We start from the raw sequence: 23438 nt of genomic DNA, 5'->3' as shown, positions 1-23438 counted from the left end.
GTGTTTTCCTTGGAATAAAAAGGGTAAACTTAGCACTTAGGTTAACCATTCAGACAGGTTAAAAATGATGTATGTGAGCTATTTATTGGAGCAAAAAGGGTGTTCCTCTAAAGAAACAAAGTGACACAATAGAATGAATTAAAAGTTTTCTTTAATTCTGAACCATTAATATAACTGCATTTTGTCTTGGAAGCATCTGTATCACAGCAGGTTACAACAACTTTGGGATAAAAGGCAACTGGTAAACTGTCCAATACAAGGTTTCAAATAACAGTTCTTACTGGCCCCTACCCAGACATATCCCAGATAAAATTTTTGATCAAAAACATGAAATAGATCCACCTGCTTATTTTAAGCATATTAAAAAGGAAACTAATCGGACCATTTCTATTTGTCTATTTTATACAAAAAGGCTACACAATGTTACACTTTATTCAGAATACAATTAGAGTGATTATGAATTAGTTAGTGTTCTACACCATTACTCGATCCTTAAAAATCAGAAATTGCTGTAGCAGTATGCACTATAACTTAACACTATGAGACTTAAAAAACTAACAGTTACTGCCAAAAAAAAGAAAAAAAAATGGAAAAAAAGGAAAAGCTACTGTCAAAGCAAGCAAAGTCAGTACCATTACAGAGATTAAAAAAAATAATTTTAACAAGCAAGGCTAGGTTTTGATAAATTCCATCTCGTGATCCATTCTTGTGCATCTTCATTTCTTGAGTCACTCCCAAAATCCATTGGTATTGTTACTCCTCGACCAAAAAGGACCAAAACAAAAAGCTTACTTCAAGTGTTCCCATAGGAAACTCAGCGTGGTTAGTGTGTCAGGCACTTTCTGAGATGCCAGCCCACCCCTCGAGCCCTCTCAGCAACTCTACAGGCCAAGCACAATGCAAGCTCACTCAGACAAGACAGCTGTGTAGAAAGAGAGAGGCTGCTATTAATGTTTAAAACGGCAAAAGTTACCCATGAGAGTCCACTGCAAAACGCTGTGGTACAAGACACTGAAGGACCATGTAATGACCAGAAAACTGAGAACACTCAAAGACATGCCCTTCAAGGTACTCCTCTGTTACTGCAGCAGTCACAAATATACTGAAATCACTCCCTCCCTACCAACTGAATCCACACAGAGGGGTCTGTAGGGACAGTATTTTACCCAAATGCATAACTTCTTACCTAAAGGATGATTTACAGGTCAGTATCGAACCAAGCCAACTGATTACTGTCACCTGGAGGCAACCCATCCATAAGGTCCTGGGCATGTCCCAGATCTGGAAGCCCATCAACTGGGTAATCAGCACCTGGGTGGTGGCCACCCATTTCATGTTCCATCATAGGGTCCATACCCAAGGCATCCTGGCCATAGCCACCAGAGTGGAAAGAACGATAGCTAGGATCTAAGAAAGCAACAAAGGAGAAGGAGGAGAAAAAACAAACAAATGTTCACACTCAGGTTAGTGATATCCAAAGGCAGCAGATATCAGTATGTGAGACAGTATTATTATCTTCTGCAGCTCAGCCAAGTAACACTGTCGTGACTGATTTTAAGCAGTTGGTCCAGTGTTCTGAACGGGACAGTCTTGGAAGGTGGCTGTGCAGACAAGCCTAGTACTGTCAAGAGCATACCAGCATCAGTCAGTATCCCAGGTGCCCAGACTAGTTCTAAGCGGTGACTTGACTTCCCATGTGGGTGGTGGGGAAGGAGGAGGAAAGGGACAGTGAATCAATTATGGCATAAGTTACTTGAGAGAACTTTCACCATCTTACTGGAGATCGCTAAAAGCTGCTAAGAACTTGGAACTGGCCACTGGCCGGCACCACTGAACTGCCAGATAAAGCTTCATGGCTACATATGGAAGTTGTTTTGCTTTTGTTTTGGAGAGGGATGGAGTTTCCAAATGCCATCCTATCCCCCGACATAAAAGCAAAACAGTGCATAGAAACACTACTAAAATCATACACTCCAATCTTTTTATTCCTCTTGTAAGGTTTGTTACAGACATAGGATACATTTAACCTGACAAACTCTCATGTGAATTAACTTGATATTTAAACCTTTAGAAATAAAGAATGAAATGCAGAATGGTAATTTTACCTCTCTTATAATGTCAACTTAATTGCCCACTCCACTATCAACTCATAATTGAAGTTTAAAAAAAAAAAAAAGGAAACCAAGGTCAATGCCACCAAGAATATATCCAATCATCTAGAATGTCTGAACACTGAAGCATGTTTTTCCTACTTCTCCCTTCCCAATGTGCTTGTAGTAGGGGGGCAGAGTGCCACGAGACTTACAAGTACAATGACCACAAGGCAAACTAGGAGTGGACAAAATAGTAACATCCCGCTGCCAAACAGCAGGGTAATCAATATATACTTAATTTATTGCTATTCTCTCACTCAAATTGAAGTGGCTGGCTCAAACTCCCGGACTAGAAAGATTTTATCATCATTTAACCCCAAAGATTTAAAAGTACTTTAGCCACCAGACACTTTTTTTTTTGGGGGGGGGGGAGAGTTAAATTTCCCAAGTTATTGAAATGGTTCTTTTGGTTTAAGGATTGGAAATTTAGCTTGATTTGAAATTTGCCAAGTAATACAAGACACACATACCATCCTGACGATAACCAAGGGGTTCTCCTTGGGCACCAATATCAAGTCCAAGATCAGCAGTCTAAAGGAAGAGGCAGCAAAAAAGACTCTTACTACAAAACAAACCATTTTAACTAGAAAAGGTACACTGCCTAGTGAATTTCAAGATGTCCAATTAGCACTGTAACACTCACATTCTATATAATGGTTCTGAAGAGGCTTACTGTTAAAAATCTGGGTGTTAGCACTTTTCAAAACAGTTTCTGAACCAAAGTCTTTTAAAAAATAGTTTCTTTAAGGACTAAAGCAAAACAAATAAATAGATGAATGAATAAGTAAATAAAGCTGAATATTGGTGGAGTCAAGCACCAATCTGTTTTGGCATTCAAAGCTGCCGCCAACCTCTTCCTTCTTTGAAGTCTGGCACGCATCCCTCTCGTCACCTCAGCCTCTAAGGTTTGAGCTTAAATGCCACTAAATGCCACTTCCTAAGGCCTTTTCCCAATCCTCTCAGTGCTTAGTGCTCTCCCTACCCTCAAAATCGTCTTTTCACTGTATTATTCTGTATGTACTCAATCTTGTGCCCACAGAAGCAGGGACTATGCTCGTTTCTGAGTCTGTGGTATGGAGACACCAGGGGGCTTGCTGAGCTGCACTACCTCATTCCAAGTCATCGGCTCGGTTCTGAAGAGTGAGCTGGTTAGTTCGACGGAAAGACGCTTCTTGTAGTCCTGCGGCTTGTCCTCAGACATTCGGAACAGCACGGCAGCTGCATATGTAGCTGGGAGAGAGGAACATGGACCATCCATCAAAGCCTGGTCTGGCTTGGTGAGAAGCCTTCTCTCCCAGTCACTCGCTCCGGCACTTACCCACACCCTCGTTTCTCGAGTGCAGTAATTCAGTCAGAGGAGCAGTCGCTCCTTCGGCCTCAATCGCTTCTGCAGCCTCCTTGTCCTGAGCCAGTTCACAGAGCACCCCAGCAGCCACTCTCTGGATGTTCTCAATAGGGGAATACAGCAACTACGGTGGGGGAAACGTACAACTATTATTCGTACCCTACAAGGGAGATGGCGGCAGAGGGCGATCATGCTTCACTTAACACCACCTACCTGCACAAACAGTGGAATGGTATTTAGACCCCTGATGACAATTCGGTTGTGGACATCTCGTGCGAGGATATGAAGGGCTCCAGTGCAGCCTTCCACGATTTCTTCCATACGAACTCCCTCCTAGGGAAGAGTGCAGAGCTGAAGCATGCAGCAAAGCTTGTCTGTTCCTCACTAAAAGTTTGTGAAGAACTCGGTAGACTGACACCCCTCAAATGAAAAGGAGCCAATTCTTCAGCATTTATTCTTGGAGACAATCTGAACCCCACTGTACAGAATCAAATTCTCCCAATTCAGCACACTAACTCAGAAATTAATCAAAAGACAAGGTCATTGTATTTAAGAGCAACCCACTTCTACACACATTCAAATACTATTCCCTACTCTTAGAAGTTGGATAGGCCAGAGATAACGTCAGACAACATATATGGACTCTGACAAACAGACCAGAGATAAGACACTGCTAGTCCTCTCCACCAGAAAGTAGAGGGGGGAAAATACAGATGAGAAATCTTATAAATACTATAACCCTTTTCCAAACTGTTTCAATTCTTCCTAACATCCCACATACCCACCCATTTTAGGACGCTCCACTTTAGACAGGAAAAGTTAAACGTGCCAATAGTACACCTTCATCATTACTAAACTGACTGTATGACTACTAACACTATTATTCTAGAATTTCTTCTCTAGCTTGTGGAATCTTCAGACCCTTTGCTTCTCTGCTGTCCCAAACCTCTAGAATTGTATGTATTTCATTAGCAAAAAAGGATTAGTAATCTATTTTATTTTTGTAACTTTTTAGTAGCATCTGTAAAAAGGCTTTGGTAGCTAAACCGTTGGGAATTCCACCCCTCCCAACATCCCCACCCCCAACTCTCCCCAACATAGACTAAACGATCAAAATGAAATAACTAATTAGGAGCACAGAATCCTAGATCTAGAGCTGAAAGAGACTGGAGATCATCTGATCCAGCTCCCAGGTAAGGTAAATGACCTGCCAGGTGGTCAGCCAGATAGTAAAAGCATCAGAGACAAACACTGAACCCAGGTATCCTCAATATCACAGATGAATCAACAAAGTTCAAATAAACTTAATATTATAGTAAAATATATCATCTAAATTAAGAACTTGCAACCTATGTTCCCTAAAATGCTTCCTAGGACAGCACATTTATTCTCAGATAAAAACCTAGTCAAGAAACAGACTTAAATCCTTTTTAAAAAGTTAAGGACATTGGTGGAATTTCAGAAAGGTCCATCCAAGGGTGTATAAATCAAGACCTCAGACTTGACAGAAAAGGTCTGGGTGTAGAACAAAGCCCTTTATGGTTGTCCATTTTTTCTACTTGCTCATTACCAACTCTAATTATGTTCTGATTTTTTAATGCTCTTTTATGAAAATTATTTATAATTCCTCATAGACCCAAGATGGAGAATGCTTTTCAAATGGCACAAAGTGAAGCCCAGAGAATGAAAAATATAGGATAAAATTATCTTAATTTATAATTACTCAATTATTCAAGGATGGCCTTTGCTCTTCTTACTCTGCCCAAAATTCAGGCCATTTTATTGCTCATTTGTTTCTCCTTTGGAGAGAGTAATAACACAAATGTTCTTAGTCATTAGTCTTCCTCAAAAAGAGAAAGCCAAGAACGCAAAGTCAATAACTAAAAAGACTCCAAGTTCTATGGTTTCCACGAAGATTGAAGACTCAGGGGCTAAAATTAGCCCCAGTCCAATTCCCTCAACTTTACAGAGGAGGAACTGAGGCACAGAGGCTAAATTACTCTCCTAAAGTTCCACAGCTAGTAGTAATAAGGTGAGCTCAGATTTGAACCTAGACCCTCTAACTCCAAATTCTGCATTTTCCCCACTTTTACCACAAAGCCACCTCACCAATCAGTAAAAGTCACATGTGACCATGCATGAAGATTTTTCACCTTTGGAAAAATATAAGTAGTATGGATTTTTACATTTTATCTGGGATTTTATTCTTCGTTTTGTCCAAATTTATTTCAATGTTTAAGCATCTTTTTTTTTCTTGTTAAGTTTAAAGTTTACCCACCACAAATTGCTGCTGTGTTCCACCCATTGAAGTCCGGCGCTGGGTATCCTGATGTGCTCTCACCAACAACTGAACTAACCGGGGAATTGCACCTTGCTCACGTAAAGGTGCGTGATTTGCTGGGCAAAGGGCAAGATTTCGGATGAGACCAACAGTAGCCTGCAAGAAAGGAGATTAAAGAATTGATGAACAAATTAACTATCTATGTGCTTACCCTTAAGTTCCCTGCCACCTCCACCAAGACCTACCAGAACCAGTAAAAAATAAAATAGGCAATTGTTAAACAGTTGCATGTTTAAAAACAACCACCACCTAAAGATTCTAAGAATTGTTTGTTGTTCAAGATATCTTTGAGGTCTAACACTACCAGTCAACCTGACCAGCTTATACTGAAAACTATGAAGATTCATAAAGTTTTACATCTGTAAAAGTAGGATCATTGGTAAAAGCGCATTCCTATGGCACTTTGTAAAGGGCTTTATTCCTCATAACGAGTCTGTGAGGTAGACAGTACAAGTCTTATCCTCATTTTACTGACAAGGAGACTAAGGCTCAGAGTAAATAAGTAACTTGGCTCTGCCCCCCACACACACACAGTGAGAAGGTACTACAGTCAAGACTTGAAAACATACCTCCTGTAAGACAACCTTGTCACAGGTCACACAGTATTGTTATTTGATTCTTGTATCCCTATTAGGTTAGCAGAACAGGCTAAATAATAACTGACAAAGAAGGCTCAGGATTAGACACGGTGCAGCCAGGACTAGAAATGAGGTCTTGGGATCCTCTAATGTACCACTACATACCACGCTATCATTTACAATTCAGCTGGCCAATTCAATAGCAGTTCTCACTGTTGCAGTAGTTTGTGCTGTTACATTATGATCATTTACCTTTATCAGAGGCCAGTGAGATGGTGGATGTAAGAGCTTAACCACCACTGGGAGTCCATAATGGAGGCGGACAGCATTCTGCGCCATCTCAGCCTCCTGGTGTCTGCTAGTCAAATGACGAAGCGCACAGATGGCAGGTTCAGTGATATCCTCCCTATCACCAGCACGAAGAACGGTGCGAACAAGAGCTTCAATTCCACCAACTTGGCACACCATCATCTTGTTCTTGTAGTTATTGCAGGTGAGGTTAGAAAGGATGCCAGCAGCACAGGTGACAACATTTATATCATCTGAGCCTAAAAGCTGAACCAGAGTCCCTAGAAGACCTTCCATTCCTTCCTATGGAAATAAGAAATTAAGACACTTAGTCGTCATCAATCAAGAAGCCACAACTCTACTGCTGTCTAGCAAAGAATTTACCTGCTTAGTTGCAGCATCTGAAAGATTCCTAAGAGTCCAGAGACAGTTCTGTACAAGACGTTGACTTGGATCTGTAAGGTGAAGTCCTAAAGCTTGCATTCCACCTTGAAAATAAAAACAAATTTGTTAGACTTTCAGAATTTAATAGTGTCCCTGCTGAATATTAGTAGAGGATCTGAGTGACTAAAAGCAGTCTACCTTTGAGCAAACCACTCCCCCAAAAGTCTCCTGACTCCATCCTCTCAGAAAAGAGAGATGTCTTATCTCTTCCCACCTCCTTCAGAAAATCACTTCTTCATTTAACTCCTACTATCTCTACGCTAAAATACTTTTCTCCCAGTGAGTGGCTCACTCTCTGGCTTCTTGTGTGTTTTTGAAAACATTCAAAAGTCCTCCCTATCTTACTTGTGGTCAAGAATAAAGATGAGAAAGAAAAACAAAGCATGAATTTTTAGACAAACAACACAGGAGTATTTTGCATAGTGCCACAGGACAGGGCCCTTTGTCTCAAAGCTACTACTTTTGGACTAGAAAACTCTTGGACCTGGCTTTTAAGTAAGGGGTTGAAATGAGGAAAAAGATATTGTCTCTCCCCCCCCACCTCCCACCCCGATTCTCTAAGTGTTCTTCTGGGCATCTCTACCATCAAGATACTTTTTGCTAACAGAATCCTCTTTTCAATTTAATTCAAACTTTATACAATAAGCAGGGTGCTGGTAGGATATAAAATCCTTAAACAAGATAATGTCCAAAACCTCAACGAACCTTACAGATAATACAATTAGAAAAGAATAATAGAAATGTATCTTTTTTAAACTACATAATGAAACAGGTTAAAAGTATTTTCCTTAAATTCATCTGCCAAAACTTTTCAGCATCTGTGATATTCACATAGCTGGTACCTGATAGATTTGTTAAATGAATGAAAGATTAGAGCTCAAATAATTTTATCAGTTTCAAGTGTCATTTTACAATGAATGACCAAGAATTTTGCTCTCACTTATCTACAAAAAACTAAAGGTGGCAAACAGATATGATGCTATTTTAACAAAAATTCTGCTTTTCAACCACCAAGGTCAAGTGCTACTTGAATTATTTTAAGGACAATAACTTTAGAACACCCTAAGAGAATGCTGTCAGAGTCGTGAATTGGTCCAACCTTTCTGGAAAATAATTTGTAATTATGTGAGGAAAAGTCATTCAACTATTCATATTCTTTGATCAGTGATATAACTACTGAACATATTCCTCAAAGTCAATGACAGAAAGGTTCTATATTTAACAAAAGTCATCAACAAAATGTGCCTGTAAACTGAGGAATGGCCAAATATACTGTGATAATATGAATTAGATAAAGTGGCATCACAGTGAGGGAGAAGATGAGTACAGTAAGACCTGTACGATGGAGTAAAGTCAGAACCATAAGAAGAAAACCTACAATGATTACAATTATGTAAATGATAAACCCTAAAAGGCAACCAAATTGATGAATCATAATGTATAATCTGTCCTGGAGAGCAAATGAGGAAAAGCTTCCTCTTAGGAAGAGGTGGGGGTCAGGATATGTACTGTAAGATGTGAGCACTGATACCAACTGTGCCAACTGGTTTGGACTAAATGTTCTGCTTTGTTTTATAAGCAAGGACTCAAAAGTGGAGAGTTTAAGGAGAAATATAAGAACAAAACCCAATATAACACTTGTTTAAAACAACAGTTGCAGAAACCCTGCCCAGATGGTATTGGCTGTAATATACTTACCAGCTTCCACAATAGCTGGTTTGTTACTAGAGCAGACTGACAAAACCTTCAGTACTCTACTTGTGGTCCACAGGAGTTTTTCATAGGTATAAGTCCTCATTATATTTACCAGAGCCTGGGGCCCACCACTAGCCAGAATGATCAGCTAGAAAGACAAATATGTGTTTTTAATTGCAGAAGCCTAACAAGTATAAGAAGAAAAGACTTAAGAGCAGCCCCTATGTGATCATATAGAGGTGAAGGCTTCTTGTGATTTATCCAAATAAGGATCCTGTCTTTTTGCCATGGCCTCTCATCTCTACTAAATCAATTGCTTCTGGCATTCTATTCTCTCCACATCACACAATAGTAAACCCCCTTGCTTAGGTTCAGAAGAATACCATAACACTTAACTTAATTTTTTCTTTTATCAGGATTTATTATAAAGGGGAATAAAAATCAAAACCATGTTTTCTTTTACACACACACACACACACACACACACACACACACACCCTGGTCACAGCCACTACTCAAAAAAGTTCAAGAGAGGTATCATCAATCAAAAATATACCTAGAAAAAAAATGCTACATACTGTTAGATATGGTTGGTGTCTGAGTTTCTTTTGCTTAACTGTTTTTCTTATAAGGAAGGGTTTTGCTGTGAAGTAGGGGACTGGAAAGTGATGGTCATTACACACATTCCCACACGCAAACACACATGCCCCACCTAGGCCAGTGGCACTTTGGGCTGATTAAGGCAAATACAACAAACACAAACACAAATGTCTAGGTACTGATGTGATTTCCAACACTTTGAAACTGTAAAGCTTCTCTCACATCACCAAACTCTATCAAGTATTATTTGCTATGGCTCCTACCTAGTCTAGGGACTTTATGCACCGTTTCTTCCTTCAATCCCTATAGCTCACATTTCCCTGCATGAAGCACTAAATGTGTCAGATTTACCTTGCTTTCTTGATTGCCATAAGCCAAAATCTGAAGACAGTCTGTCGTGATAGCCAAGAATTTAACATTTGTTTTGTTGAGCAGAGCAACCATCTTCTGCAGTCCACCAGCAAGACGCACTGCCATTTTGGCTCCTTCTTGATGTAATAAAAGGTTGTGGAGAGTCGTAATGGCATAAAACAACACAGAGTCCACTGGGGAGCTGGGAAGAAAACAAAATCTTTCAGTATTCCTAGATCAATCACTATAGTTTCTTTACTTCTCCATTCACAAAAGCATGCACTTCCAGGTTGTCTTACCCAAGCATTTTCACAAGGGCAGGAATGCCACCAGACTTAAAGATAGCCAATAAGCCTTCACGGTGATGGGAAAGATTGTGCAGTGTCCCAGCAGTACAACGTGCTGTTTCTACATCATTTGTATTTTGCATGGTGCGCACAATAGCAGATACCATCTGAGGAGAGCGCATTATGGCGTGTCTGGAGGCCTCTTTCTTAGACAGCTGGTGAACCATAACTGCAGCCTTATTAACCACCACCTATAACAGAATATAAAAGAAATTGTTTTGCTCCTCAAATACTTTGACAAGCAGCAAACTTTGGAATAAGTCACCTGATTCTTAAGTAGAGTACGTTAATCTCAGAATTATTCTGTTCCATATTTTCTTTTCAAAACAATCCACAAGGTTAAACCCTGGCCCTTACCTGATCCTCATCATTTAGCAGTTTGGTCAATTCAGGAATTGCACGAGTGGCCAGTTCTGCATCATCCTGGTAGTTGATCAAATTCACCACAGCGTGCTTTAGCATCTGAGAAGGTTCGGCCAAACGCTGAACGTTAGTTGGGTGGGCCGCATCAAACTGAGTGGACGGGATCTGCATACCCTCATCCAGTGTTTCCGGGAACATGGCAGCTCGTACTCTCTGTGCTCTGGTCATGGCGTACTGTCCATCAATATCTGAAAAATACAGCTAGTCAAAACTCACCATTCACTACTTAAAATTCAACCTGCTTGACTAAGGTGAAGTTCAAGTCCCAATAGAAAATAATCCCCTTTTCCTCACCCCAAAATTTAAATCACTGAAACTATTACACCCTCCACCTTTAACTGAACAAGTCTTACAACCATTCACAAAATGACTTGTGCTTTACTTACCAGCTACCTGTTCCTGCGTGAAGGACTGAGAAAATCCCTGTTCCCCATTCATATAAGACTTGGGTAGTATCTACATCTTCCTCCTCAGGATTTCCTTTGCCACTCAGGGAGGGAGCTGTTGTTGTGGCACCAGAATGAATTCCAGAATCAAGGTAAGACTGTTGTTGCCAGTGGCTAACAGCTGCTTTTCTATCTGGCTCCATTGCCATGTCTAATTCCATCAAGTCAGCTGGAAGAAATGAAACAGTAAGAAATGTTATAATTACTGAAATATTTTACTTCATATACAGAAAATATTTGTGATATGGCCCATTGAAATTTTTTTTCAGAAATAAAGTCTGATCTGAAAGACAGCCAAGGAGAATAGAATAATAGCCAGGATCAGCTCAGTGATGACGTGTTAAGTCCTTGGGGGACCGCCTACCAGTTACTCACTGAATCAATGGAAGAATGGCACTGCATCCAGGCTCCAGAAGCAGTCATCCAGACTGTATTCCTGCTGGTGGCTTGTTTGTTTGCTATTTCACCAAGCCATTAGTACTGGTCAGCAGAAAATGGAGCAAAAGGCAGCCTGACAAGTAAGCAGGGAGAGAGGAAAGCAAGGGGATCTGAGCCAGACTGGGTTAATGGTAACAAAGCAGAGCCCCAAAAAGAGTTACCGAAGACTTATGATACAAACCTTGAGTGGCCATTGTTCTTGCGGTGTTCTCAGAATCGTGGCCTATTCTACGTCACAGACCCTAAAAAGTTAATTAAATGCCATTAGAAATGTTTTCCAAAAGAATTACGGTGTAAATTTAACTTGAACTATATTTATAATAAATTAGGAATTATTTATAAGTAATTACAAGTAATAATGACCCCTTTAGTTCCTCCACAAAAAAATGCTCATGAAATTAACTCAAAATTTCCTTTTTTTTTTTTTAAATCAGACCTTAATCCAAACAGCAAGCATTTATCAAGTGCCTATCATGCTCTAGGTGCTGGAGAAGTAACCAAAAAACAAACAAAAACAAACAAACAAAAAAAAAACCAACCAGTTCTGCCCTCAAGATGCTTTATACTCTAACCTCAGGGACAAGGGGAGGAAAAGGTAAATCTCATGATTCTCACTATTTTTTCCACTGGCCATTTCCTTTCCTATTTCACTATGATATAAATTGATCTTTACAACTAACTGGGAGCCAGTGTGGCATAGTGGAAAGAGCACTGCACTTGAGGCTCACAGGGCTAAGATCAACACCCAGTTCTGCTTAATACAATTTATAATTTATAAAGCCCCTTTGACTACTTAGTTTGCACATTTAAATTAATTACTTTTATACCATTTTTCCTTCATTCACAACTTCAGCACAAATACTTTTTATATAAATCTACTCAATAATAAATTATAATCACGCATGGCTAATCTAACTCAAAATTAGTGTTATAAAGAACTACCCTCAAAGCCAGATTCACTGTTTCAATATGGAGATTTTACAGTCCCATCTTTTTGCTGTGGCAAAATTTAAGAAGTCAAATAGGTATAAAAACATTGTGCAATTTCCAACAGCAACTTTTAAAAAACATAATCTTCCTCACTCTACCCAACAGAGGTATTCCTAAAAAGCTACTTTGTTAATATATTTATCCTATTTTAAATTTAAAAAAAAAAGGAAACCTAGATGCTTCTATCCGAATCTAAACAGATTAACGTACATCAATGGGATCATATATATCAATGGGAAAAAATTTCAAACTCATAAACTCAGCGTTTGTTTTTTTAATCAAGAACCTAATTGATGTATCCATCACTTTCTGAAACCTCATTTATCATGTTCAAGAGACCCACTGAACATTTAACACCAACAGCACTTGGCACAGTGCCTGACATACTGTAGGTGCTTAATAAATGTTTGTTGTTTGGTATTTGTATAGCATTTGCAATTGAAGTCACACAAGATTCACATGAGGTAGGTTCTACAGATATTATCCCCTATTTTGCAGATGAGGAAATAGACTTGGAGAAATAACACATCATTTGTTTACTCAACTAAATAAATATTGGGGAAAAATTTGAATTTCAGCGTTCAGAAGTTCTATATCCTGCCCACTATTGCCATATGACCTCTTTCTGGCCATTTTTGTCTCTCCTACTAATTTTGATTTCAAATTTGGCTTTTAGTCAACTATCCTTTTGTTCAGGTAAGTTTAACATGCTGAAGAAAATCTGGTAAATTTCTAATAGACTAAACATTTCCTCTTCTTATCTATACCCAACCCTGCACTGATTTTCTTTTATTTTCTTGATTTTCTATCAGCTAGCATACTCCAAATCACCCAGGAACATTTTCTTGTTGCCCCTTGGACTGCCATGTACTAATTTACCTAAGATCTGGATTCAATTCTGTACAAAAATGGCTGAGAAGAGGTTCAGAGCAGCATGTTGAAAATAGAATGCTATGTCATATTATTTCCCTGGGAATAGATAACCATGAAAATGAAGACAGATAAATTAAATTATCTAACTGCAGGGGAGTTCTTACAGGAAAAAAAATTTTACATCCTCAGTATAAATCATCTTTAGCAATCTAGACCATACCATACTACCTTATTTCTAGACTACATATTGACAGTCCAACTATCTCCATATTTCTGCTTAGGTTAAGTCACAAACCAGTGCTAATTTAAGCAGTGGTTAAATACAAGATAGATAACTAGAGGTATGTAACCGCACATATTGTCAGTTATTTGCTGGTTTAGTCTTTCTGACCTATTTTTTTCCTCTCTCTTTTGTTACAAGGGATAGCTTACTGGCTAGGGAAGAAGCATAAATGTTTCATGCATAATGAATCACGATAAAAACAAAATATATCAATATAAGTTTAAAATAAAAATAAAATTAACTGCAAGGCTCAGATTGAGGAATCAGAATAACATAATTTGGTAATCATTAGTAAGTTATAGGAAAGACTAAAAAATGCATCTACATACCCTCATATAATACCTTATCCCAGAAAATATAACCACTACTCACTAAGTTTCATCTTCATGACATTTACAATAAATAGAGCCAACATGTATGCTGAATATGGGGAAAAGGAAAAATATTATCTACTAATATGGGATAGGTGGTTCTCAGGTCACTCAGTTCCTTTTTAGAAAAGGCAATTAAAAGTTTCACCATGCAGGGTGTTCTCCCCTCCCCCAGTGGAATGCAATGATTTTAAATATATTCTTATTATGAACAGAATTCACTTTTTTTTAAATCATAAAGGCCAGGTCAGCTATCTTTTATATCAAGGTCTACTACCTTTACATACTCAAGGATTCTTAATCTAGAATATGTGAACTTAAAGTTTTTTTTGATAATTATATTTTAACATTATTGGTTTCCTTTATAATTTTGTATTTTATATGTCAGAAATACTTTTAAATGTTCATGAAATAAGCCAATATCATTCAATGGATCTGACCAATAGCTTTCTGGGTGATCATGCTAACCAAAATACCCTCACAAAAGAAAGTTGTTTTAGGTAAGAGAGCCAGCAAGACCTATTTCTCTGAGCTTTCTTAGTAAACCTAAACAACCTGGCAACATTTCCTGCAAATTACATCAGATAACCCTTTATAGTCATGCTAACAGTCACAAAAGAGAATCTCCAGTCATTTCACTTTTTGCTCTTCCAATTTACTTTTCTTTTAATGGTTCTGGTGACTGATCCAACTAACTATAAGCTTCCTGAGGCCAGGAAATAACCTCTTATCTAAATCATGGATCATTTCCAGTTTCTCAGCACAGCTCAGTAGAGCAGTGCTCAGTGTTTATTGAAGGAATAAAGTTCCTTTGTAACATCATTCAACTGCCAGCTAAACAAATAAAACATTTAAATCAAAGCCAGGTCAGGATACAAAGAATTTAACTTCTTGCCTTCAAAAAGTATTTATACCTTAGCTGGGGAGATAAGACCTATAAGAAAATAATTGTGAATTGACAGGAATGACAGAAAATTTAGTGTGGAAGAGGATAAGAACACTGCAAAAACCATTCATCACCCAGAAAATTAGTACTTCAAACTGGTGTTCACAACTCAAGAATTTGGATGTCTTGTTTTAGGGGCCTTAGTTTTAACAAATATCCTTTGGAAGTGCTTGTTAACACTAGTAACAAAACAATAAGCCAATTATTTCGGCAAATTCAAAAAAGCAAAAGCATCAGTCATTACTTAAACTACTAGATTAAGAATAAAAATGTAAGCACAGATCATAATAAATAAGACGTCTGGGCCAGACTGATCTCTAAGCTCACAGACCTAATTTAACAGAATTAGAAAGCATGACCCAAAGAGATGAAGTGATTTCCTCAATGTCTTGTATTCACTTAGTGGCAACCAATTGAAATGCTTATTAACTATATATATGGGATAGAGATTCATATAAATGTATTAACATGCTGACATGGATCAAATCAATCAACAAATATTTAAGTATTCATCATATGCCAAGCACTGTTATGTAGAGACAAAAATTAAAGTCTCTGCCCTTGGGAAGCTTATATCCCGTAAGAAAAGGTTTTAATCTGGGTTATTTTGGTAATTGTATTTCAATAACTGGTTTCCTTTGTTGTCTTACATATTTTATGCATTTTAAAATGTTATAAGAAGAGATCTTTATAACATCATACTTCCAAAAGGGCTCAACACCCCCCACCCCAAGAACCTCTGCTATTAAGTAAGGTAATGGGGAGGGTGGAGTCAGGTGAGGGATAACTGCTAAGGAAATGACAGAAGGCCTCATATAGGCACCAGCTTTTGAGCTGAGCTTTGAAGAAAAATATGGATTTTAAGCAGCATTATGTGAAAAGAAGTACATTCCAGGAATGCAAAATGAGGAATAGTAAGTAGGCCAGTCTGGGGGGGATGTTAAGAATACAGGAACAACACTAGAAAGACAAGTTAGAGCTATATGGTAAAGAGTTTTAAATGCCAGAACAGTTTGATTCTAGATCTAATAAGGAATTACAGAAATTTATTGAAGGATGCAACATGGTCAGACCCATGCCTTAAAGTATCACTTTAGGAGCTGTATGGAGGATGGCTTAGCTATGGGAAAGCCCTGAGGCAGGGAGATCAATTAGAAGGTTACCACAAGTATCCAGCCAAGAGGCTATGGAAAACCTGTACTAGGATAGTGTTGGGGTTGTGAAGGGGCACAGGCAGAAGCAACAAACTCTGGTAAATGACTGGTTATATGAAGAGAGTGAGGAATTAAGGTTGCCTACCCAGACTGTGAACTTGGTAACTAGAAGGATGGTGGTGTCTTTGATATAAATGAGGAAAACTGGAAAGGGATAGAGGGGTGGGGTGGCGGGCAAGGTTTTTGTTTTGTTTTATTGGAAGAGATCACTTCTAGTCTGGGCAGGATGAGTCTGAGAAGCCTCAGAGACATTCAGTTCAAAATCCAAAAAACAGCTGGTGGTGCAAGACTGCAGTTCAGGTGGGAAACTAGAACTGGATATATGGATCTGGGAGTCATCTATAGAGATCATAACTGAACCCAATGAGATCTGATGAGATCACAAAGACAGAATATACATATATAAAGGAGAGTACTTTGTACAGAGCCCTGGAATACATTGCAAGACATGAAAGACATATGCAGTATATCAAATGCACAAGATAAAATAGGACTACAAAGGAAACCAATTATTAAAATAACTATCAAATTAAAAAAAAGAAAAAAGTTTACAGACCCCTTTAAACACAAAGGCTGAAGCAAAAAGCAGTGTTCAAAGACTTTCTCTCATTAAACATTTCCTTGTCTCCATTATTAACAGAACTAATAATATAAACATACATGTATGTATATATACACATACACACCCACTTAATATAATTACTCAAACTCACCATTCTCAAACAACTGCAAATTCCATGTTACCCAAATTAAGAGGTTAGGGGGAGGAAGAGAACAACACAAATGTACATCTCTCACCAAGTGGAAAGTTGTTTCTAATTTCACTGATGACTGATTATATTGTGCAGGACAGAAAACTCCTGCCAACATTAAGTTGTTATTTTTCTTATACTTCCCTATTTACTAGTCAGTCTGTTGTGAGACAAGATTAGCCCTTGAGGCAACTTGCCCGTTATTAAAACAACTTGATCTTTGTTGAGAATTCTGCAAACTCATTTTTAATGTTCCAAGCTAGCTTTACATGTCTAACTTCTAGAATCAATTTTTACCCTGGCTCCTCCCTACAGTTCCCATGAATTGGTACTAATGGTAAATAATAAATAGCCCATCGTCAATAAATGCTAGAAGTCAGAGGACAGATCATAATATTGGATTAATTGCCGCAATTAATTACACCAGTTTTGTCTGGTTCTTGTTTTAATCTTTCATAAAAAGAACAAAGGGAGGAAAAAACATCACTTTATTATATCTCTTCTATTCTAAGTGAAATCACAAGCCTATGCTAAAAGAAGCAAATAGTATGGCAAAGGAAAGAATACTAAACTTAGCCTAGTGTGGGGAGATATGGGCCTGCCATTTACTGTATTATCACAGTCAAACAAATCATTTAATTTCTCAGCATCAGTTTTCCTACCTATAAATTATATTATCTGCCTCTTAGGATTGTTGAGAGTTAAACAAAATCTGTGTGAAAAATGCTCTGTCACCTTAAAATGATACTGTTATTGTTGATGTTATCATTATCCTAACATTATAAAGGAGGGAACTGAGGCACAGGAAGTTAATGTCACACTGCTGGTGAATCCTTGAGGCAGGACTCTGTTCACGCCTGCCCCTGAGGGGTGGGGAGGATGAGGAGAGAAGACAGTGAAACAAAAGATCAAACCAAAGGAGCAGATCCAAGATGCTTCTGCTCTCCCAACCCTTATATAACTAAAGCCTTCAGTGATGCCCTGCAAAATAGTCAAACTATGAATTCTTAAACCTCACATCTATAAACTTGTTTTTTTCTAATGTATTGATAACTATATAATCATAATTAACATTTTTATAGTGCCTATTATGCACCAAAGGCTTTATAATTATTATCTCATTTGATCCTCACAACAACCCTGCAAGATAGGTGCTGTTGTTATCCTTTTGCAGAAGAGGAAAACTGAGGCAAACAGGTTAAATGACTTACCCAGGATCACACAGACAGTAAATATCTGAGTACATAGTTGAACTCAGGTATTCCTGAGTCTGGTACTCTATCCACAGAGCCACTAGCTGCCTCTATATTCCAGTTTCTTTTATAGTCATATATATTTTATGCACCTAAAAACATTGAGAACAGGTTCATAGACTTCATTAGACTTTAAAAAGCCTTTAATACATCATATCCCAGTTCACTGAAATTAGAATGGATTAAAATATTGCACTTCTTGCACCCAAACCACAGATTGATCTCACAAATTTTTATGGCTTATGTTAAAACTAAATCCAATCCCAGACTCCTGGTTTCCACTTAAAAGTAAAGATTTGGGGCAAACAAAAAGAAGTCCAAAAGATATTTTACTGAAATGCATATTATTCTGAATACAAGGTCTTCAAAATAATTTCAAGAACTTAACATACCCTACTTCTCAGGACTTCACAGAATGTGCCATGAAAGGGCAGCTAGGTGGCTCAGTGTATATATAGCACCAGCCCTGGAGTCAGGAGGGCCTGAATTCAAACCCGGTCTCAGACCAGACACTTGACACTTAGTAGCTGTGACCCTGGGCAAGTCACTTAACCCCAACTGTCTCACCAAAAAAAAAAAAAGCATCCATAACATAAAAAAAGTTTACAAGCCCTGGTTTAGATGATGAAGTAACTATTTCTGAAAAGAATGATTAACAGAATGCTTTTGTTTATTAGACTTGCTTAGACAATTTTATATCAAGAGCCCTTGGCAAATTCATATCACACTCTACTGTTTCTAAATTCTAAAAGCAAAACCAATAATTTAAAAATTATTATAGTCAGCATTTTAATTCAACAAGTATTTATTTAGACAGGTAAGCCTACATGCCAGATACAATTTTTCAAATTTATGACACAACAGCATTGTTTTTCAATACGCCTGTAAATGGGGACCAGCATCTGAATCAGAAAGAATAGAGCTCAAGTTCTGCATCAGATACAAATGAGCTATGTGACTATGGCAAACCAATCAAAGATGCCCCTGGGGCCAGACTTTGCCATAAGATCTTTTTATAATATGCATATCATACAATGCACTATTATATGTTAAAAAAAAAACCCAGCTACTAAACATTTAACCTGCACTTAATGGTGTACATGTAACACAAAGGTACCCCTTATATCCACTAAATTTTGTCTATTTTGTTGGACTTTAAACAATCTTTTATTAGTAAAATTATGTAGGTATTCTGTTAATGTATCTGCTTCTGAAACATTTGTTGGTTGTACTATGATTTATCTGATGCCAAGTCAGTGGTCTTCAAAACAAAAACACTTGCAATTCATTTTACCATTATAAAAAGAACAGATTAAATTTTCTTTGTCAGTAAGACTCACGAATGCCTCTTGTTCTTATTGCAGTCATACCCCTCTACTAGTAGATATGAATCCTTCCTTCTTACAACTAGCATTAAAGAAAAACAAGCTATATAGTAACTGTATCCCACAACATATGGCAGTATTCTACCTCTGAATGGCCTCCCACCTTTTTGCTAAGAAGAGAAAGTATATTTTATCTGTTCTCAAAGATTAAGATTGTTTATTACAATTTGTAATCACTGTGTTCATGGTTCTTCAGAGTCCGCTTAACTCTCAGTTCTCACAAATTCCTGGTTTATCTGAATTGCTCATATTGTTTCCATTACACTCATATACCAGTTTGTTAAGTCATTTTTCTAATACTTTGTTAAAATTAAAAATGTCACTGAATTTTTAAAAAAAATATCTTGGCCCTTTGTTTCTGTCTATGGTCTTCTAAGGCTTTATGGGGTTGCTGGGTGAAAGGATACGAACAACTTTAGTTTGTTTGTTTGTTTTTTTAAAGCAATTGGGGTTAAGTGACTTGCCCAGGGTCACACAGCTACTAAGTGTCAAGTGTTTGGTCTGGGGCCAGATTTGAACTCAGGTCCTCCTGACTTCAGGGCCGGTGCTCTATCCACTGCGCCACCCAGCTGCCCTAATTTTGGTTTTTGAAGGCTGGAAGAACTCAATTTGTTTTAGTGTCATCTTCCCACGGTCCCACCAAAAAGGTTCCATTTTTTAGCATCATCTTCATCTTTTCTAATTTTTTGGGTGTACAGTAAAGCCTTGAGGGTTGTTTTAATTTAATTTTCATTACTCTTTATCACTAGTAATTTGGAGCAAGATTTCATATGATCTCTGATAATTTGCCATTCTTTTGAAAACTATTACTTTATCTACTGGGAGAATGACTCCAGCAAGGTCTTACATGTCAATTAACTGTAATAACAGCTTGGATATTAGATTAGTAGTATATATGAAGCAAATATCTGATATTATTCTATCTTTATTGAATTTTGTTTTGGTAAAGCTTCATTTTAAATAATTCAAATAGTCTTTTGTCTTTTACTACCAGTTCTCTTGTTCCATTAAGAATCTCCACCTCTCTAGGCATAGTTGTGAAATGTATCTCTTAATACTTAATAATTTTCTGTTGGAGAAGATGTGAGAAAATTGGAACACTAATACATTGTTGGTGGAGTTGTGAAATGATCCAACCATTTTGGAGAACAATTTGGAACTATGCCCAAAGGGCTACAAAAAATGTGCATACCCTTTGATCCAGCAATAGCACTTCTAGGGCTATATCCCAAAGAGATCATACAAATGGGAAAAGGACCCACATGTACAAAAATATTCATAGCAGCTCTTTTTGCAGTGGCAAAGAATTGGAAATTGAGAGGATGCCCATCCATTGGGGAATGGCTGAGCAAGTTATGGTATATGAATGTAATGGAATACAATACTGTGCTATAAGAAATGATGAACAGGCTGACTTCAGAAAAACCTGGAAAGACTTATATGGTCTGATGCTGAGTGAAGTGAGCAGAACCAAGAGGACTTTGTACACAATTAACAGCCACATTATGCAATGACTAATATTGTTAAACTAAACCCTTCTCAGCATTACAAGGATCTAAGACATCTCCAGAGGCCTTGGGATGGCAAATGCTGTCCACATCCAAAGAAAGAACTACAGAAGTCTAATCGCTATCACTTATTTTTACCTTCTGTTGAGTTTTGTTTCATCTTTCTGATGGTTCTTCCTATTGGTTTTAATTTTTACTTACAACTTCACTAATGTGAAAATATGTTTCATGGGTATGTAAATGTAAAGCCGATATCACATTGTGCCGTCTTGTGGAGGGTTGGGGGGAGAAAAGGGGAGAAAAATTTTCAACTCAAAAGCATGTGGAAGTGATTGTTGATAAATCAAAATAAATTAATAAAATTTAAGAAAATACTAATTTTTAAAATGTGCTCCATTTATATTCATATTACATTTCTATACTATTGTGGCACATAGTATATCATGCTAGTCTAAACCTAATTTCTGCCAAGTAACTTTCCAATTTTGCTAACAGCTCTTATATAGGGACTTCCCTCCATTAATTTATGCTCTTGGATTTATCAAACACTAAGTACCAGATTTTTTTACACAGTTTTGAAATCAGAATGGATTAAAACTACAGATCATGACCTCACAATTTCTTTTGGCTTAAGTTAAAATCAAATCAAACATTTATTACACACCTACTCTGTGCAAAGAGAAGCAAAAGACAGACCCTTAAGGAGCTTACAATCTAATGGGGGAGACAATGTGCAAACACATATATACAAAGCAAACTAGATACAGGATGAACAGGAGATAATTAATGAAGGGGAAGTCACTGGATTTAAGAGTGGTTGGGGAAGGCTTCCAGTAGAAGACAGATTTTAGTTGAGACTTTAAGGGAAGTTGGAGAGGTCAGGAGGCCAGTGGCATTGGATGGAAGAGGACGTGTTGGGGAATAAGGTAAAAGATTAGAAAAGTAGGAGGGGGCTAGGTTACAAAGGGCTTGAATGCCAAGCAGAACATCAATGGGAAGCCCCAGGAATTTATTGGGGGGAGGGGTGACATGGTCAGACCTGTGCTTTAGGAAAATCACGTTAGTGGCTGAATGAAGGGTGGATTGGAGTGGGGAGAAACTTAAGGCAGGCAGAACCAGGAGCAGGTTATTACAACAGTCCAGGTGTTGAGATGATGAAGGCCTACACCAGGGTGGGAGCAGCATGCAGCGTAAGAGGATAGAAAAAGTTGTATTTGGGAGATGTTGCAAAGGTGAAACAGCAGGTCTTGGCAACAGCTTGGATATTGGGGGTAGCAAGTGGGCTAGGCAGGGTGAGAGATAGGGAGGGGTCCTGGATAACTCCAAGGTAATGAATGAGCCTGAGGGACAGAAGGACAGTGTTGCCTTCTACAGTAATAAGGGAAAGGGAAGCAACAGATAATGAACTCCCTTTTGGACATGTTGAGTTTAAGATGTCTACTAGACATCCAATTTGGGATCTCTTAAAGACAGTTGGAAATGTAAGATTAGAGATCAGTCCACAGTTAGGGTCAAGACAAGTAGATATGAGAATCATCAGCATAGAGAAGAGAAGAAAAGAGGGCCCAGAGAGAAGCCTGACAGACACCTACAGTTAGGGAGCATGATCTGGATGAAGATCCAGCAAAGAAGTCAGAGAAGGAGCAGTCAGATACTTAGGAGGAAAACCAGGAGAGAGCAGTGGCCCAACTACTTAGAGAAGAGAGTATCAAGGAGAAGAGTGATCCACAGTGTTCAAGGCTGCAGAGAGGTCAAAGAGAATGAGGACTGAGCTGCCTCTGGACTTGGCAATGAAGAGCTCATTATAACAACTTTGGAGAGACCAGTTTTGGTGGAATGATGAGGTCAGAAGCCAGATTGTAAGGGGTTAAGAACAGAGTAAGAGATGAGAAAGTGGAGGCAAGTTCCAGGCTCCTGGTTTCCACTCATATGTAAAGGTGTAAAAAAGTAAGAGATGTACGTACCAACAAACTGCCACATTTCATCACGTAATTGTAGTGTTTTTATGCCAATTTTTTGCAAAAAAAAAAGGGGGGGGAGTACTACCATTATGAGAAGCTTCCTTGCCAGTATTACTTAAAAATCATTTATTTACTAAACTGTCTGGTGCAAAATTAGGCTGCATGGAATACTCGTGAATATACATTAAAATTGAATACTGACAATGTACATGCACTGAGAATTCTAGGCTCACAGCTGGCAATGCATGAGAGATAAATGTGTATCCATATGCTATGGGGTGTGACAATTATGCAGTGAAATATGGTATTTCACTGAAATGTATATTATTATGAATGAGTTGTCTGAAACCATTTCCTGGGATTTTAACCAAACTTCTTTCAGTAGCACTTTTCAACCCATTTTCCGAGTCTTATTTTCTGATAAAGATCAAAACTAATGGTGGTTTAACCAAG

At 38.0% G+C, this 23438-nt stretch overlaps 1 protein-coding gene across 1 annotated transcript in view; it reads right to left on the bottom strand.

Annotated features, from left to right (window-relative positions):
• Nucleotides 1-134: 134 nt before the first annotated feature.
• Nucleotides 135-23438, bottom strand: part of CTNNB1 (catenin beta 1) — a 39379-nt gene continuing 16075 nt past the window's right edge. Inside the window, 16 exon segments of the mRNA XM_020987352.2 lie at nt 135-922; nt 1187-1407; nt 2624-2684; nt 3262-3383; nt 3472-3622; nt 3712-3831; nt 5777-5935; nt 6670-7008; nt 7090-7193; nt 8848-8992; nt 9796-9997; nt 10095-10333; nt 10500-10753; nt 10952-10994; nt 10996-11180; nt 11631-11691. Of these exon segments, the coding sequence (XP_020843011.1) occupies nt 1199-1407; nt 2624-2684; nt 3262-3383; nt 3472-3622; nt 3712-3831; nt 5777-5935; nt 6670-7008; nt 7090-7193; nt 8848-8992; nt 9796-9997; nt 10095-10333; nt 10500-10753; nt 10952-10994; nt 10996-11180; nt 11631-11643 (2346 nt within the window). The 5' untranslated portion in view covers nt 11644-11691 and the 3' untranslated portion in view covers nt 135-922; nt 1187-1198.

The sequence above is a fragment of the Phascolarctos cinereus genome, unplaced genomic scaffold (genome assembly GCF_003287225.1).
Source record: "Phascolarctos cinereus isolate Bilbo 61053 unplaced genomic scaffold, phaCin_HiC Scaffold_1;HRSCAF=81, whole genome shotgun sequence".
Lineage (NCBI taxonomy): Eukaryota > Metazoa > Chordata > Mammalia > Diprotodontia > Phascolarctidae > Phascolarctos > Phascolarctos cinereus.
This window is presented reverse-complemented; position numbering and strand designations above follow the sequence as displayed.